At 48.4% G+C, this 15,407-nt stretch overlaps 1 protein-coding gene across 1 annotated transcript; it reads left to right on the top strand.

Annotated features, from left to right (window-relative positions):
• The first annotated feature begins 1,979 nt into the window (after positions 1 to 1,979).
• Positions 1,980 to 14,859, top strand: INA (internexin neuronal intermediate filament protein alpha). Its single transcript, XM_062214338.1, has 3 exons — positions 1,980 to 3,098; positions 11,224 to 11,348; positions 12,905 to 14,859. The coding sequence occupies exons 1-3, from the start codon at positions 2,034 to 2,036 to the stop codon at positions 13,212 to 13,214; spliced, it is 1,500 nt and encodes a 499-aa protein (XP_062070322.1). The 5' UTR covers positions 1,980 to 2,033; the 3' UTR covers positions 13,215 to 14,859.
• Positions 14,860 to 15,407: the final 548 nt, after the last annotated feature.

The following is a 15,407-nucleotide window of genomic DNA, read 5'->3' as shown; positions in this document are numbered from 1 at the left end:
TACAACCAACACAGTCCTGCTAGTCCATCTCTGAAGCGAGGCCCACATCCTGCACTACGGTCTAACCCTGAGAGTGCCTACCAACAACCCCATGTTGACCCCTCCCAGCCTCATCTGTCTACATCTGTCTAGAGCCTGTTCTGAAATTCCTTCCACTGTGTGTTAAAGGAGGCCGGTTCAGTCACCAGTGCTCTTCCCAGCTCCTGAGGTTTAATCTGTTTGTAGGGACCTCTTTGGTACAGAGAGAGTTCTGCAGAAGTGGCTAGTTCTCCAAAGTCACATGAGGGCCTGTCCTGCAAGACTTACAAAGACTGGACCTCAAGTGCCCACCGGGCCAGACGGGAAAAGTAAATGACTTTAGCAGGTAAGGGCACTTCAGTGGCGAGTGACGGGGCCAGTTGTGAAAGAAAGAGCACATTTCGTGAGCAAATGGCACACCTAACCTCCTCCGGTCGGGCCAGCCCAGCTCTTCCTATCTTAGAAGCAGTCAGATCAAATTTCTTTTTAGGTGAAACCTCCCAAGCAGTTTTAAAAGGCTCATTTTGAAAAAAAAAAAAAAAATTTAACAGGCAGAGTTAGACAGTGAGAGAGACAGAGAGAAAGGTCTTCCTTTTCCGTTGGTTCACCCCCCCAAGTGGTTGCTTCCGCCGGCGCGCTGTGCCGATCCAGAGCCAGGAGCCAGGTGCTTCCTCCTGGTCTCCCACGCGGGTGCAGGGCCCAAGCACTTGGACCATCCTCCACTGCCTTCCTGGGCCATGGCAGAGAGCTGGCCTGGAAGAGGAGCAACCGGGACAGAATCCGGCATCCCCAACCAGGACTAGAACCTGAAATGTTTTAAAATAAAGCGCTTGGGGCAGGCATTTGGTGCAGTGGTACAGCAACTTAAGTCATTACCTTGGGTGTCCGCACCCACTATGGGACTGCCTGGCTCCAGTCCCAGCGACTCTGTGCTTCTGAACCAGCTCCCTGCTAATGCACACCCTGGGAGGCAGAGGATGATGGGTCCCTGCCTCCCTCATGGGAGACCCAGGAGTTCCTGGCTCCTGGCTTCAGCCTGACCCAGTCCTGGCAGATGCCAGCATTTAGACAGTGAACAAGTAGGTGGAAACCCGTCTGTATTTAAGTAGTTCTCTCTTGGTTTCTCTACCTTTCAAATAAAATGAAAATAAGCAAATGAATAAAATTTTAGAAAAATAAAGTGCTTGAAAAACGAAAGTCTGCAGCCCCTTCTCGCATCTGTGATTCTAATCTGTACCGCGCTAGTGCCCTATGGACCGGCCCCAGCAACCCCCAGAGCTTCCTCCTCTTCCAGGCCTGGCCCCTCTCTCTACCACCTCTTCTTCCCACTCTCCCCAGCTCCAGCTCGGTGCACCACTCCCTGTCTTTACCGATCTCCATCTCCCGGGCCTCCCAGGCGGCGGGCGTCGCACCCTCCCATCCCGGGAGCTCCAGAGGCCCAGCCCCGCAGCTGCTCTCGGAGGGCCGCAGACACACTTTCCCTCTGGGAACCCCGGGAGCCCGAGGTGGGGGACAAGGCCTCGTCCGGAAAAGCAGGACTCACCCTGAGGAACGCAGGGATGGGGGTGGGTGAAGGGCACACCTCCCAGGAAGCCCTGCCCTGCCGGTGGGCCAGAGAGGGAGGGCGGGATACAGGCCAGGGACGCGACAGAGATGCGCGTGGTCTCCGGGTGGGAGACGCCTGAGCTCAAGTTTCTTTCAAAGCACTCGATTTTCTGGGGAAGAGCCGCTGCGGACATTAGGCGGCTTCTACGCACTAGGGCCTGTTCCTGCGCCCTAGGTAGGTCGCGCGCAGCTGCGGTAGGCACTGCGCTTCCCCGCCCCCGCTCCTGGGTGCCCCCCTTCCTTCCCTCTCCCGGCCTGGCCCGGAGCGGGAGCTCCGCCCCCCGCGCCCCGCCCCGGCCCCCCGCGCCTTAAAAGCCGGTGCGCACCGCCCTGCCGCACCCCGCTTGCCCACGTCGCCTTTGCTCCGTACCTCCAGCCGCAGCCGCACGCCCGGCGCCGATCCCCGCACCATGAGCTTCGGCTCGGAGCACTACCTGTGCTCCGCCTCCTCCTACCGCAAGGTGTTCGGGGACGGCTCTCGCCTGTCCGCGCGCCTCTCCGGGGCAGGCGGCGCAGGCGGCTTCCGCTCGCAGTCGCTGACCCGCTGCAATGTGGCCTCCTCGGGCGCCTGCTCCTCGGCCTCGTCCCTCGGCCTGGGCCTGGCCTACCGCCGGCTACCGGCGTCCGACGGTCTGGACCTGAGTCAAGCGGCGGCGCGTACCAACGAGTACAAGATCATCCGCACCAACGAGAAGGAGCAGCTGCAGGGCCTCAACGACCGCTTCGCCGTGTTCATCGAGAAGGTGCACCAGCTGGAGACGCAGAACCGGGCGCTCGAGGCCGAGCTGGCCGCGCTGCGGCAGCGCCACGCCGAGCCGTCGCGCGTCGGCGAGCTCTTCCAGCGCGAGCTGCGCGACCTGCGCGCGCAGCTGGAAGAGGCGAGCTCGGCGCGCGCGCAGGCCCTGCTGGAGCGCGACGGGCTGGCCGAGGAGGTGCAGCGGCTGCGGGCCCGCTGCGAGGAGGAGAGCCGCGGGCGCGAGGGCGCCGAGCGCGCCCTGAAGGCGCAGCAGCGCGACGTGGACGGCGCCACGCTGGCCCGCCTGGACCTGGAGAAGAAGGTGGAGTCGCTGCTGGACGAGCTGGCCTTCGTGCGCCAGGTGCACGACGAGGAGGTAGCCGAGCTGCTGGCCACGCTGCAGGCGTCGTCGCAGGCCGCGGCCGAGGTGGACGTGGCTGTGGCTAAACCAGACCTGAGTTCGGCGCTGAGGGAGATCCGCGCCCAGTATGAGTCCCTGGCCGCTAAGAATCTCCAGTCCGCCGAGGAGTGGTACAAGTCCAAGTTCGCCAACCTGAACGAGCAGGCAGCGCGCAGCACCGAGGCCATCCGGGCCAGCCGCGAGGAGATCCACGAGTACCGGCGCCAACTACAGGCACGCACCATCGAGATCGAGGGCCTGCGCGGGGCCAACGAGTCTTTGGAGAGGCAGATCCTGGAACTGGAGGAGAGGCACAGCGCTGAGGTGGCCGGTTACCAGGTAAGGAAGGGCTGGGCGCTCTGTCCTCTGCGCGAGCCTGCGCTGTCTGGAACACGGGCCCTGGGAACCGAGGGGAGGGTGAGCGAGAGAAGAGCCCCGACTGGAGGCGCTGGCGAACAAAAAGCCCTGGAGTCTCCGCTCTTAATTCTAGCAGCCTGGAAGCCCTCCTTCTCTGCCCCTCACTTGGGTTACTGTCTGAGCTCTTCTAACAAAAGACCTCTTAAACTTGGAAGTTCTAACATGCATACTTCTTTGTTAGCAAGTGGGCACACACGCGCTGGCGATCTGCAGGACAGTCCCCACCCCCAATAAGAAGTGAGCCACTGGGAGCCGGTGACAGCCTCCCCGCGGCTTGTTTGGTTGACTTTGAAAGGATTTCTGTGAGCCCAGGAATTGATGTTTCTGGGATATGGTCTGCCTCGGTGTTGGGGGAAGGTTTCTGCTGTACTGGACTGGAAAGGGTCCTATCCCATTTCTTTGATTGTTTTTGTCCTCAAAGAAGTAGAGATTGGAAACAGAGGAGCTGAGTGATGACTGAGGTAGCCACAACCTCCCTGCTGGACCTGACATAAAAAGCATACATTGGTTAGCTGGCGGGAATGGTTGGGAGCTGTCCGTGGTGCTGATCTCGAGTTCTTCCCATCTCAGAAAGGCTGTCTCTCTGGTCTCATGTCCTAGTTAGGAATCTCTAGGCAATTCACGGGTTTGATCCTTTTTCTTCTGCAATACCAACACTTCAGTCTTGGCCACCTGCAATTAAAGGTCACCTCGTGGGCATCATCAATTTTCTCTTTCATGGGTGGCTTAGCACTTAACAAAAACCAATTAATCTGCTCAGCAGCTGTGAGGTTCCACTTGATATTTCCCATTTCCTTAACATTTTTTCCATCCTCAGTGCCTGTGATAAATCAAAGGGGTGGTTTCTTTGTTACAGGCCACTTATTTTTTTCTGCCCTTCTCTACCCTCCAAGCTCTCTACATTCTAAGGTATTGATTGGCTTCTTCCTTCCAACAAAGGCTACCGCATCATCAGCTTTACTGGATATTCTGGGTTTATAAACACTGAGTGCACAGAGGCAGGAAATAGGGTGAATGAAAAGTGCAGAAAAGAATCAAAACCATGTGCTTCAGTCTTGTGCAATAAAAGCTCTTTTGAATAGAATTCTAATAATTCAGAAACTTCAAATATTCTAGCTAGGATTGAAGCTTACATTTGCTAAAGTTAACAGGAGTAGGGAACAGTAAGAAAATAAAACCAAGGAAGGAGTGAAATCTCAAAAGTACTATTTGGTCAGGAGTTAAATAATTAATATTAATATCAGTATTTGTTGTTCCTTACAAATGATTTCTCTGATAAAGGAAGAGAGCCTGCTTGGACTGTTTGTTTTGGTTAGTTTGATGTTACAGAATTGCTCAAATAAATATTCCTATTCTTCAAAATGTGCAACTTGAATTTTCTACTGTGTGACCTCGCCCATGGATGGCCTGAAATAATCACATTTGGCTAACTGGGACTTATGTTTTCTTCCAGAGGCCTCAGAATTTGAACTAGGTGGCCTTCTGAAGGGCCAGCCCAGGATTTCCAAAAAAGAACTTGCCCAGAACTGCCGGCTGATTTGGACTTTGCCATGTCCTCTGTTTGCTGTTACAGTCCCTGCTTTGTAAGACAGTGAGTGACAGTGCTGTCTGCCTTGTTTACTGCAAAAGGCTTCTTAGCATGATCCAATAGTAGGATCATGCAGACATGGTCTGCAGGAAACAAACAAAAAAAACAACAAACTGCGGCATCTGCAGCTCTGCAGTGCTGCCCCCATCAGCTTTAGCCTTCAGAGCCCTAGTGGACCTGCTGATGGGCGTGGAAGACAAGGTCGGACAACAGACAGCTATTTCCTACCCCATGGGACCTAAGGCTGAGGTGGGGCTCACAGACCCGCCTGCTACACTGAAGTCCTAAAGCCACAGTGGTATCCTCTGGCTGTTCTAACAATCTTTGTGCTGACCAAGGTGAAATGCCTCCTCTGCACAGATTCAGCCATTGTTTTCCTGCCCTCTCCCCCTCCCCCTCCCCTCCCCCCTCACTGCAGTAATGGCAGGTTGTTCTCTTTCTTCAGCTGCAGAGGTTTGTCTAGGCCCATCTTCCTTTCTAAGCTTGGCACCCTGTAAGAGACACAGGAAGGCCCACCCTACTAAAGTCACGTTGTCACTGCCCCAGAGAGCTGGTAGCCTATTTGAGAAGAGAAAGCTAATTACACTTTTTGAAAGGGTGAAGAATGATTCAAGGTGACACAGTTAAGTACACCATAGTGTATGAGAGTCTGAAATAAGGGAGAGGAAAGGTTAGAAAGAGCTAGGGCAACTGTCTCCAAAAACCAAACGCAGCCACCCTCTGGAAACCTGAAGGCTTTTCTGTATCTTCACAGGGTGATTCTGGTCCTGACATAGCTGCCCAGCACCACTAGAGTCCCAGTTCTAGCCTGTCTCAGGACATTCTTGGAGGGTACATGGGTCCCAAACCTGTACCATGGTCAGTCTTGGAAAGCTGAGGCTTTCCATGAAAGACCTTGCTGAACAATCAAGATCATTGCTGGTTAATGCCCTCCAGGGAGAAGAGCCAAGTCTACCCTCTTCTCTCCAATCTGAGATTGGAGTACAGCCTAATTAAATAGCAGGCAGGGTCTGGCCCCTTGGAGATTGGAGGTGGCAGTGGCTGCAAATAAATCTATAGCTTGATAGATCCATTTCCAAAATTAGAATTCAAGATAAAAGCTACAGTTACCCTTTAAAAAGAAAAAACTGCTCCATCTGGTCTTTGCTTTGTTTGCCCCTCTCTGTCTCACTGTAGTACTATCACCTAGGCCACCATGACAGCTCCTTTTCAGAAATGAACAAGTAGTTCCTAAACCCAGTGACACAACTGGGGATTTGAAAGACAAAATTGCTAAGCCTACTCCCACAAATCCGGGTTTCACAGGTCACAGGTGGGGCCCAGGGATGAGGTATTTTCAGAGAAAGTGCTGCATTCTGTTGATCTGGACACTGGCGTTGGCATGCACTGTCCTTAAACACAGTGTTCAGTAAAGCAGCTTAGAGACACACATAATGCATGACTTTAGAATGTGGTGGAGGGAAAATCAGCAAAAAACATAGGGACAAAGCAAAGGTATGATTAAGAATAAGCACACACAGTGCCTTGTGGGTGGACAGCATATGAAAATCCTCTCCCCACCAAAATTGATTATGCCGAGCAGTGGTTCTGGATGGCCTCTTTCAATCAGACAGCGCTGCACTCACTACTGCTTGCCTGGCAGAGGCCCCTCCCAACCTCCCCAACAGGGATGAAATCCACAGCACTGTCTGCGGTTCCTCTGCTCCGCCGCAGATGCCAGTGTGGCTGGTTCTTTTTCCCGGTCCACATTCTTCATCCTTGATCAAGGTGCTCACACTATTCCAGGAGAGACCCAGGCTAGAGCAGGGAGTGCCTGGCTCTGATTCCCTCTGGCTGTGCCGGCAGCAGCTGCGTGGTTGGGGGAGGGGGCGGACTGCGGTGCTCGGCTCAGATTTCGAGCTGGAGGCCATCTTTGGCAGGGCTTTTGAAGGGCAAAGCAAGACACAGCCCAGTGCGGGGAGGAGAGTGCAGACAAAGAGATTAGACTTTGAAGTCAGCAGATTCCTTCTGAAGGCAGCACCACTGTGCTTTTTGTCTACTCTGATCCCTAAAGTAGACATGTGAAATGTGTAACGTAAAGTTCAAGGAAATCTCATCTATCTAGAACTCAGCTCCCCAACAGCCTCTTATTCAGATAATACAACAGTGAAACAAAAATAATTGTTTATAGAAGGACTTTGTTAATCTGCAGATGAGACAAAACAGCTACGTCCGAATTAGGAAGATGGCCCCAGCCTAGTCATTCTCACTTCATCTAATGGTTATTTGGGTTCCAAACCTGCCGCAAGCTGGAAGAGAAGGGGGGCCCTGGGGTCAGCCACTGTCAAGGAGAAGGAGCAGCAGATGAGTTCATCTTTCAGGGCAAAGAAAGCCAGCGAGCACTAACACGAACTCAGACACTGCCCAGTACACCTCAGGTGGCCTAAAAGATGAAGGACATCATGCAATTACAGATAAATCATCAATCATTATGATGACCCTTAATTGCTTAAAAAAAGAAAGAAAAAGGTTGTACTATACCACTGTAAGTGGTGTAAGCCACTTTTAAAAGAGCTTTATTCAAAATTGTTATATTTAAAAAATCTGATGCTTCCAACTATCCAATGTTAAAGTGTTACATACATTATAATATTCATTTCTTAATTATCTAAGGAGTTGTGGGGAGGTCTCATGACTTGTCCGTATCTCAAATGGGTAGTCACATGGCATGATATTAATAACGATAAAAATCAGTAGCATTTACTGAGCGCTTCTTATTTGCCATTCTATTCCGATACCTGTTACCTCATTTAACAGATAACAGACTCATTATTTACTACTGTAAGGTCCTTTGAATGGCAATCCTAATTTGAAGATTTCAGAACACCTTAGAAAAGAATTAATTTGACTTTCCATATGAAAAAATGGAAAGGTTGAAGAAACTAAAATGTAGAAAACTGGTTCGGTGGATGTCCATGGCAGGGCAAAAAACTGCAACCCAAAGGTCTTGAGGAAACCTCTTTCCTCATAGAGCACTTCTCCTTTTCATATGATAACATTTCTGCCTCTTCCTTTTTCCTTCACTCTAGGATCCTTTCCCCCTTACCAAAGTAATGTTGATTCTCTTACCCTAATACATTCCTAGCAGACTTACTCGGTAGGTTAGTTTAACCTCAAATATCAGCCATCAGGTAAAATTTCTTGATAAAATTTCTTTTAAGCCTTCATGATCTTTCAACACTTTGAAATAGTTGCATTACTGGTGGCCAGCATTGTGGCATAGGTGGTAAAGACACACCTGCAATGCCGGCATCCCATATGGTGCTGGTTCCTGTCCCAGATGCTCCACGTCCAATCCAGCTCCCTTCTCATGATCTGGGAAAAGCAGCAGTGTTTGGCTAAAGTGTTTGGGCCCCTGCCACCCATGTGAGAGAACTGGATGAAGCTCCTAGATCCTGGCTTTGGCCTAGCCCAGTCCCAGCTGTTGCAGCCATTTGGGGAGTGAACCAGTGGATGGAAGACCTATCTCTTTCTCTCCACCTCCACCTCTCTGCAACTCTTTCATATAAATGGATAAATCTTTTAAAAAAAAAAAAGAAAGAAAGAAAGAACGAGCTGCCATTTGTCTACTGTGATATGTACTTTCCCCACTGCCTATCATTTTTTGCTCTGGATCCATCAGTCAACACAGACTCTCCTTTGCTGTATTCTTGTCAATATTTATAGAACAGGTAGGTGGCATGAATTTTAATTCTTCCTGCAAATTCTCTTGATTTAGAAGTGTGCAGCCCCGAATGTATCAGCCCTGCCTTTCTCTATTGCCTCTTCATCGCCATGCATGGGGATCTGCAAGGGCCCCACAGCAAATACTTTCTTGAGTTTCCATTATGTTTATCTGCCACACTATGTCATACAAATAACTCTCCATCACTTGCTTTTTATGTCTACAAAGTTGAAGTTCGATTGTATGTGCCATTCGCTCACACATTTTCAGGTCATAAGAAAAGAGGAAGTGTCGCATAGCATCATTCATTCATTCAACTGTCATCCTTTCAGCCACTGCAGAGTACACTGTGCTGGGCCCCGGGCTTCCTGAGTGAGCTGGACAGAAAGGGCCCTGTGTTGGTGATAATGGTTCTCAACCAAGAGTGATTTACCTCCCAGAGAGACTCCACCTGGGAGGGAGAGTGTGTGCTTGGGGCCTCTAGTGGGGAGAGGCTAGGGATGCTGCCCAACATCCTACAATGCACAGACAGCGTCCACACAAAGAATTTTTCAGCCCAGTACATAAATAATGTCAAGGTGGCGGAGAGGGTGTTCTGGCGCAGCAGGTGAGCCCACCGCTTGTGGTGCCGGCATTCCACATGGGCGCTGGTTCAAGTCTCAGCTGCTCCACTTCTGATCCAGTTCCCCTCTAATGGCCTGGGAAAAGCAGTAGAAGATGGCTCAAGTATTTTGGGTCCCTGCCACCCACGTGGGAGACCGGGGTGAAGCTCCTGGCTCCTGGCTTTGGCCTGGCCCAGCCCTGGCCATTGTGGGAGTAAACCAGAGATCTTTCTCTGTCTCTCTCTCTCTGTTACTGTGCCTGTTAAATAAATAAGTAAATCTTAAAAAAAAAAAAAAAAAGTGAAGGTTGAAAAACTGTCTTAGAAAAGTGACAGAAAATAGACTAATGAACTAGATAATTTCAAATAATGATAAGAGTTAAGAACAGGGTGACTCCTTTCAAGGGTACTTTTTTCTAGTTTATCCTCCCATTGAGGGTACCTTGTTCCAGTTTGCCCAAGGTTCCTTCATGGGCTGGCAGCTGCCCTGACTTGAGGTAGGAATATGTGCTGGATCGATAGAGGAAGAGTACTTCAACTGCATATAAGGAAGGCGGTCAGAGAAGAGGCCATGTGAACTAAATCTTGGCTGACAAGGAGTTAGCCATGTAGAGATCCACTGCAAGGCATTCTAGGCTGCAGAAATAGCCAACCTAAAGAGCCAGGACAGAAATGAACCTGGTATTTTTTTTTCTTTTTTCTTTTTATTTGAAAGGCAGAGTTATAAAGAAGCAGAGAGAGAGAGAGAGAGAGAGAGAGGTGTCTTCCATCTGCTGGTTCACTCCCCAAATGGCCACAATGGCCAGAGCTGGGCTAATCGGAAGCCAGGAGCTTCCTCTTGGTCCCCTTCATGGGTGCAGGGGCCCAAGGACCTAGACAATCTTCCACTGCTTTTCCAGGCCATAGCAGAGAGCTGGATAGAAAGTGGGGCAGCCGGGACTATATGGGATGCTAGCAGCACAGGCAGTGGCTTTACCCACTACGCCACAGCGACAGCCTCTGAACCTGGTATTTTTTAAGGAGCAGGAAAGGCTGCCAGGGTGGCTGAAGCACTTTGAGCCAAGGGAAGGGTATCGGTCATGCGGAGGAGTAAGATGTTATTCCAAAGCTGCTGCAGTTTTCGATAGGTCAGCAACAGAATCTGCTTTTTTTTTTTTTAAGATTTATTTATTTGAAAGAGTTACACAGAGAGAGGAGACACACACACACACACACACACAGAGAGAGAAGTCCTCCATCCGTTGGTTCACTCCCCAGTTGGCTGCAACGGCTGGAGCTGTGCCGATCTGAAGCCAGGAGCCAGGAGCTTCTTCCGGGTCTCTCATCTGAGGGCAGGGGCCCAAGGACTTGGGCTATCTTGTACTGCTTTCCCAGGGCACAGCAGAGAGCTGGATCAGAAGTGGAGCAGCCGTGACTCGAACCAGAACCCAAATGGGATGCCGGCACTGCAGGCAGTGGCTTTACCTGCTACGTCACAACGCCAGCCCCCTGCTTTGTTTTTAAAAGACCCTTGCTGCTCCAGGATCACAAATTTAAAACTGTCTCACTACCATGCCTTGGTCTGCACCTGAAAGAATTTGAAGCAAAACTATTACACAAGACTAGTTTCTTTTTAAGAAAGGTTATCATTTCAGTATGCCACTTGGATTCTTCTGCTTCCTCCTGTCTGTCATACAAAATGCCTTCAGCAAAGTGATTGAGAGGCAGAGCTCTGGAAACCATCAAAACCAACCAAGGCAGGGAATGGCAGCAGAGAGTGCTTGGGGGTTTTCTCTGTGCTTTCCGTGGTTTGAATTTTCTGAGTCTAAGTGCCTAACCTGAGGCTGTGGGGTCTGGAAAGGAAATGAACAGTGGAGTTCTTCAGCATCAATGCAGCAAGCAAGGGACAGACGGTGAGTACGTGCAAACAACTCAGCTTGCAGTGCGCAGGTGGGAACCATGTGCCTGGTGATAGACGTTCTCAACCCCTACCACATGTTGGAATCTCCTGGGGACCTGTATGGAAAACTGCAAATACAGGGACCCCCACGAATCAGAACCAGCCTGATGGATAGGCTTGGATATAAAGTTCCCTAGGTGGCTTTAGCGTGTAGTCAGGGTTGATAATCTTTGCCTTGTGGAAATCTTAATGAATTTCTGGTATGTCCCTTTTCAGGATAGCATTGGGCAGCTGGAGAATGATCTGAGAAACACCAAGAGTGAGATGGCACGCCACCTCCGGGAATACCAGGACTTGCTCAATGTCAAAATGGCACTTGACATTGAGATAGCAGCTTACAGGTACTTCAAAGGGCATGGTTTCCTGGGGACAATGGCTCTAGGCGCCTTGGTTTCTGATCAGTGAGGGGGGATGAGGAAGGGAATGACTGGCCCCTTCCAGGTGAGCTCACCCCTCTCTCTCTGCTTCAATATATACCTGCCCAACCTTACTCATCCTGGGGAGGTCTCCAAGGATGTAAGGGGACAGTGTGAACATACAGAGGCTGAAACAAACACCCGTCAGACTCTAACTTTAAAAACAGGATTTATACAGATTAGAAAATTCTGAAAAATGAAATATCTCCCCAGATTCCCACCTAAAGAAATGTTTTAGTTAACATTTACCTTTTTTAAAAAATGTAGTAACATCAGCTGCTATTTTTTGAATGACTGTTGTGGGCCAGGCACTATATTAAATGCTTCATAACATTTTTCTGGGTTCAGGTTAACTACAGACTGTGTGACTTGCTCAAAGACACAGTGCTGGGACGGGCATTGTGGTGCAGTGGGTTAAGCTACCGCTTTGGTTGCCTGAACCCTATATTGGAGCACCTGGAATGAAGTCCTGCCTCTGCTTTCCATCCAGCTTCCTGCTAATGCTCCTAGGAGGCAGCAGATGAGGGCTCAAGTACTTGAGTCCCTGCCACTCACATGTAAAACCTGATGGAGTTATTTGCTTCAGCCTGGCCCAGGCTCAACTATTGTGGGCATTTGGGGAATGAATCAGCAGATGAAGATCTCTCTCTTTCTCTCTCTCTCTCTCTCTCTCTGCGTGTGTGTGTGTGTGTGTGTGAGATTCTGCTTTTCAAATAAATAAATCTTCTTTTAAAAAAATGAGAACTTAAAAAAAAAGACAAAGTGCTGATAAACAGCAGAGCTGACTGAACGTGTGTAGATATTTTTCCTTCTGTTCTTTATACTACGTATGCTGGTTCAGAACAAAGCTCCTGGAGACTTTCAAAAGCAAAATGACAAAAACTATTTGAGATGTGAGAAGCAAGGTGTTGGGGCCACTCCGTTATGGTGTCCTTTAGGTCAGGCTGGGAAAAATCTGAACTAGTGTCATTCACTGTCATTTGTTATTGCTGGCTCCATTCCCTTTGTAGCCTTGTACATTAAAAAAGTACAAACCACAAGTTCAGGTTGAATGAGGCAGTTACTCCCTTCTTTGTGGACTTCTCACCTCCCTGTCAGTGTTGCAGTTAAGGTGTTAATTAGGAAAATTACATCTCCCAGAGCTTGGTAGATTCCAGTTGCCAAAAGGAGTGTAATCTGGCCATGGGCAGGGGTAGGGGAGGTTTGAGGAGAATAGGACAGGTTTCCCTCTGATAATGTCTTAAATACAGCTGGTGCTGAAGGGAGTGTGTGTGCACAAACACACAGACACACACTCTAATTACAACTCGTTGAGCCTTGGGATTAAAATTGATTACTCTGAAGCTCATGAAGGATCTCTAATATTCTTTGGAATTGATCTAAAATAAATAGGGACCAGAGGGTTAAGTTCTTTAAAAATAAATAAATAAATAAAGTTGTGAGTTGATTTCCTGAGCGGTTTTTCTCTGTTGGATTTACAGGAAACTACTGGAAGGCGAAGAGACACGTTTTAGCACCAGTGGATTAAGCATTTCAGGGCTGAATCCACTTCCCAATCCAAGTTATCTGCTCCCGCCTAGAATCCTCAGTTCCACAACCTCCAAAGTCTCATCCTCTGGGCTGTCACTTAAGAAAGAGGAGGAGGAAGAGGAGGCATCTAAGGTAGCCTCCAAGAAAACCTCCCAAATAGGGGAAAGTTTTGAAGAAATATTGGAGGAGACAGTGATATCGACTAAGAAAACCGAGAAATCGAATATAGAAGAAAGCACCATTTCAAGCCAAAAAATATAATTCTGTTGCTTAAAAGGGAATAATATGCATTTGACTTGTTAAAACAGCCTATTCCTGAACCATAACGCCTGTCACCACTATAAAATGTCTTCAAGGCTTCAATTTCATATTTAGGACAGAACACTTATTTCTCTAATAAAAAAAAAAAAATCACCCCTTAGGTTGGAGTACACTGCAGTCCTGGAGCAATCACAGGGAAGTTATCTAAGAACACAGCTTTCTCACCTAAAGTTCAAGCTTCACAGTGACAGATGAGTCAGCCACAGAGGAAGCACACACTAAAGTGCTAAATCTGTGATCCCCATCATTTGCTGTGAACTGAAATTAAAACCTATATTCACTCACCATACCCAGCTATCACCCCTCTCTGTAATCTTATTCTAGGTACCCAAAACATAAGATCACTGCCAATGATAAACCAATGGTCCACATCCAATTCCGTTGATAGAACCAAGTCACAATGATAGGTGTTTAATGGACACTTTCCATCCCACCTCCCTAAAGTCTGCATATCTGTTCTTTCATCCAGGAAAATAAGTCTAGTGTAGTATTCTTCCCTTAAAATGTGTTTAACATTTTAAATTCTTCTCAAAATAATTTACCCTCTTTAGCTCTCTTTGCTCATGGGTTAAAATTAGATGCATGTTATGCTGATTCGTGTAACGACTTAGCCCTGCCCATTTCATATCCTTTCAATTGTGTAGGTTAAAAAAAAAAATGGCAGTGATGAATTTTAAGAATTCCCCCAACAAATATGATAATGAAAAAGATTCTTAGATTTTAGGCTTTCACCAGATTTTAAATCCATTAACTAGGGGGAAAAAACTTCTAAGAACGTAGCTTTTCACCTTACCTTTAGAGGCAACGTAATAGTAACCCAAGCTGTGATTAAGCTGACCTTAGATTTAGTAGTATAAGCTAGAAGACCTACGAGTATTTCTATGAACAGGAAAAGTCAAGGTCTCATTTCCTCTGTCAGTTCATTTGTGGTGAATTAGAATTAGAATTAGCTTTTTCATGCCTTTACCCTTAGAATCCACGTCTCCCCTCCCCACTAGTCTAGGTCCTAAAGAGGCCTTGCTTTCACTTTGCTATGCCTTTAAGAATGCTAATGTGTAAGGCATTTTTATCACCAGGACACAATGCTACTGCCCAAGAGTAAAAGAAACCACTTCTGGTCAATCAACACCACCAGCAAATCTAACAAAGAAATCTCTTCTGAAAGCCTCATCCCAACATTGTCCCCACTGCTGCATGCTTGGCAGGGTCTCCCCTTGCTGCTGGGGAGGAAGACACTCTGCCCGGAGGAGAAGTGCACGTGCTCCTCCTCACTCACTACGAGGGAGAACTCTGGAGGAGCCAGCTTGTCATCCGCCCAGCTGTGCAGCCTCTGCATTGCCCAGACCTCCACATGTGCCAAGTTTGATGCTGGATTTGTTCCCTGTCTCTGTGCCACATCTTCGGGAAGAGCTCTGTGGTGATGAGGACGCAATGCTTCCAGTGAACTTTCTTATCCTCGCACATGCTTCAATAGTTTGAGGAACTTGATACTTTTCTCTGTTTCCTTTCCCTTAGCCCAGCCCTGTCTTTTCCCCTCACATTTCCTGTAAGACAATTAGTGAAATAAAAAATTAAAAGTCACGAATCCCACCGACGTAATTTGTGTCCTGTGGTTTCTGCAGTCTGGCTGTGTGAAATGCTGTTCTGGCTCAGACAGCCCAGGAGGCTCTAATCTGTATCTTGCAGTTCAAGTCACCACTCATTGCCATGAATTCATCTTGCAGAGTTGGTCAGTTATAAAGTCAGAACACTGGGTAACACGGAAAATGGTCTGAAACATGAGGCAGAGAAACGGAAGGAAAAAAGGGACATCAACTGTTAGGACAATAAAAGGAGTCTGAGGGATTGCGGAAGAGCGTATTAATGATCTCCAGGACACCTTTCACATTTATTACCCCACGAGACCCCTGGCATCCCGAGACCCACCTGTTCAGAACAGCTACTTAATATGTGTCAGATACTACCAAACAGTAAATAGAATTGCCTCATGCAAGCCTCACAAATGCAATTCTTTAGGAAGAGTATTTGTACACTTATTTTACCAATGAAGAAGTAGAACCTCAAAATAACATGGTTGGGCCAGCACCGTGGCTCACTTGGTAAATCCTCCACCTGTGGCACCAGCATCCCATA

The sequence above is a fragment of the Lepus europaeus genome, chromosome 17 (assembly GCF_033115175.1).
Source record: "Lepus europaeus isolate LE1 chromosome 17, mLepTim1.pri, whole genome shotgun sequence".
NCBI classification, from domain to species: Eukaryota; Metazoa; Chordata; class Mammalia; order Lagomorpha; family Leporidae; genus Lepus; species Lepus europaeus.
This window is presented reverse-complemented; position numbering and strand designations above follow the sequence as displayed.

What these genes read in the sequence shown, in the direction of transcription:
- INA (XM_062214338.1), top strand. Translation starts at nt 2,034, where the DNA reads ATGAGCTTCGGCTCGGAGCACTACCTGTGCTCCGCCTCCTCCTACCGC. An exon ending in CTGAGGTGGCCGGTTACCAG is followed by an intron (nt 3,099 to 11,223) that starts GTAAGGAAGGGC and finishes GTCCCTTTTCAG; the next exon opens with GATAGCATTGGGCAGCTGGA. An exon ending in ATTGAGATAGCAGCTTACAG is followed by an intron (nt 11,349 to 12,904) that starts GTACTTCAAAGG and finishes TTGGATTTACAG; the next exon opens with GAAACTACTGGAAGGCGAAG.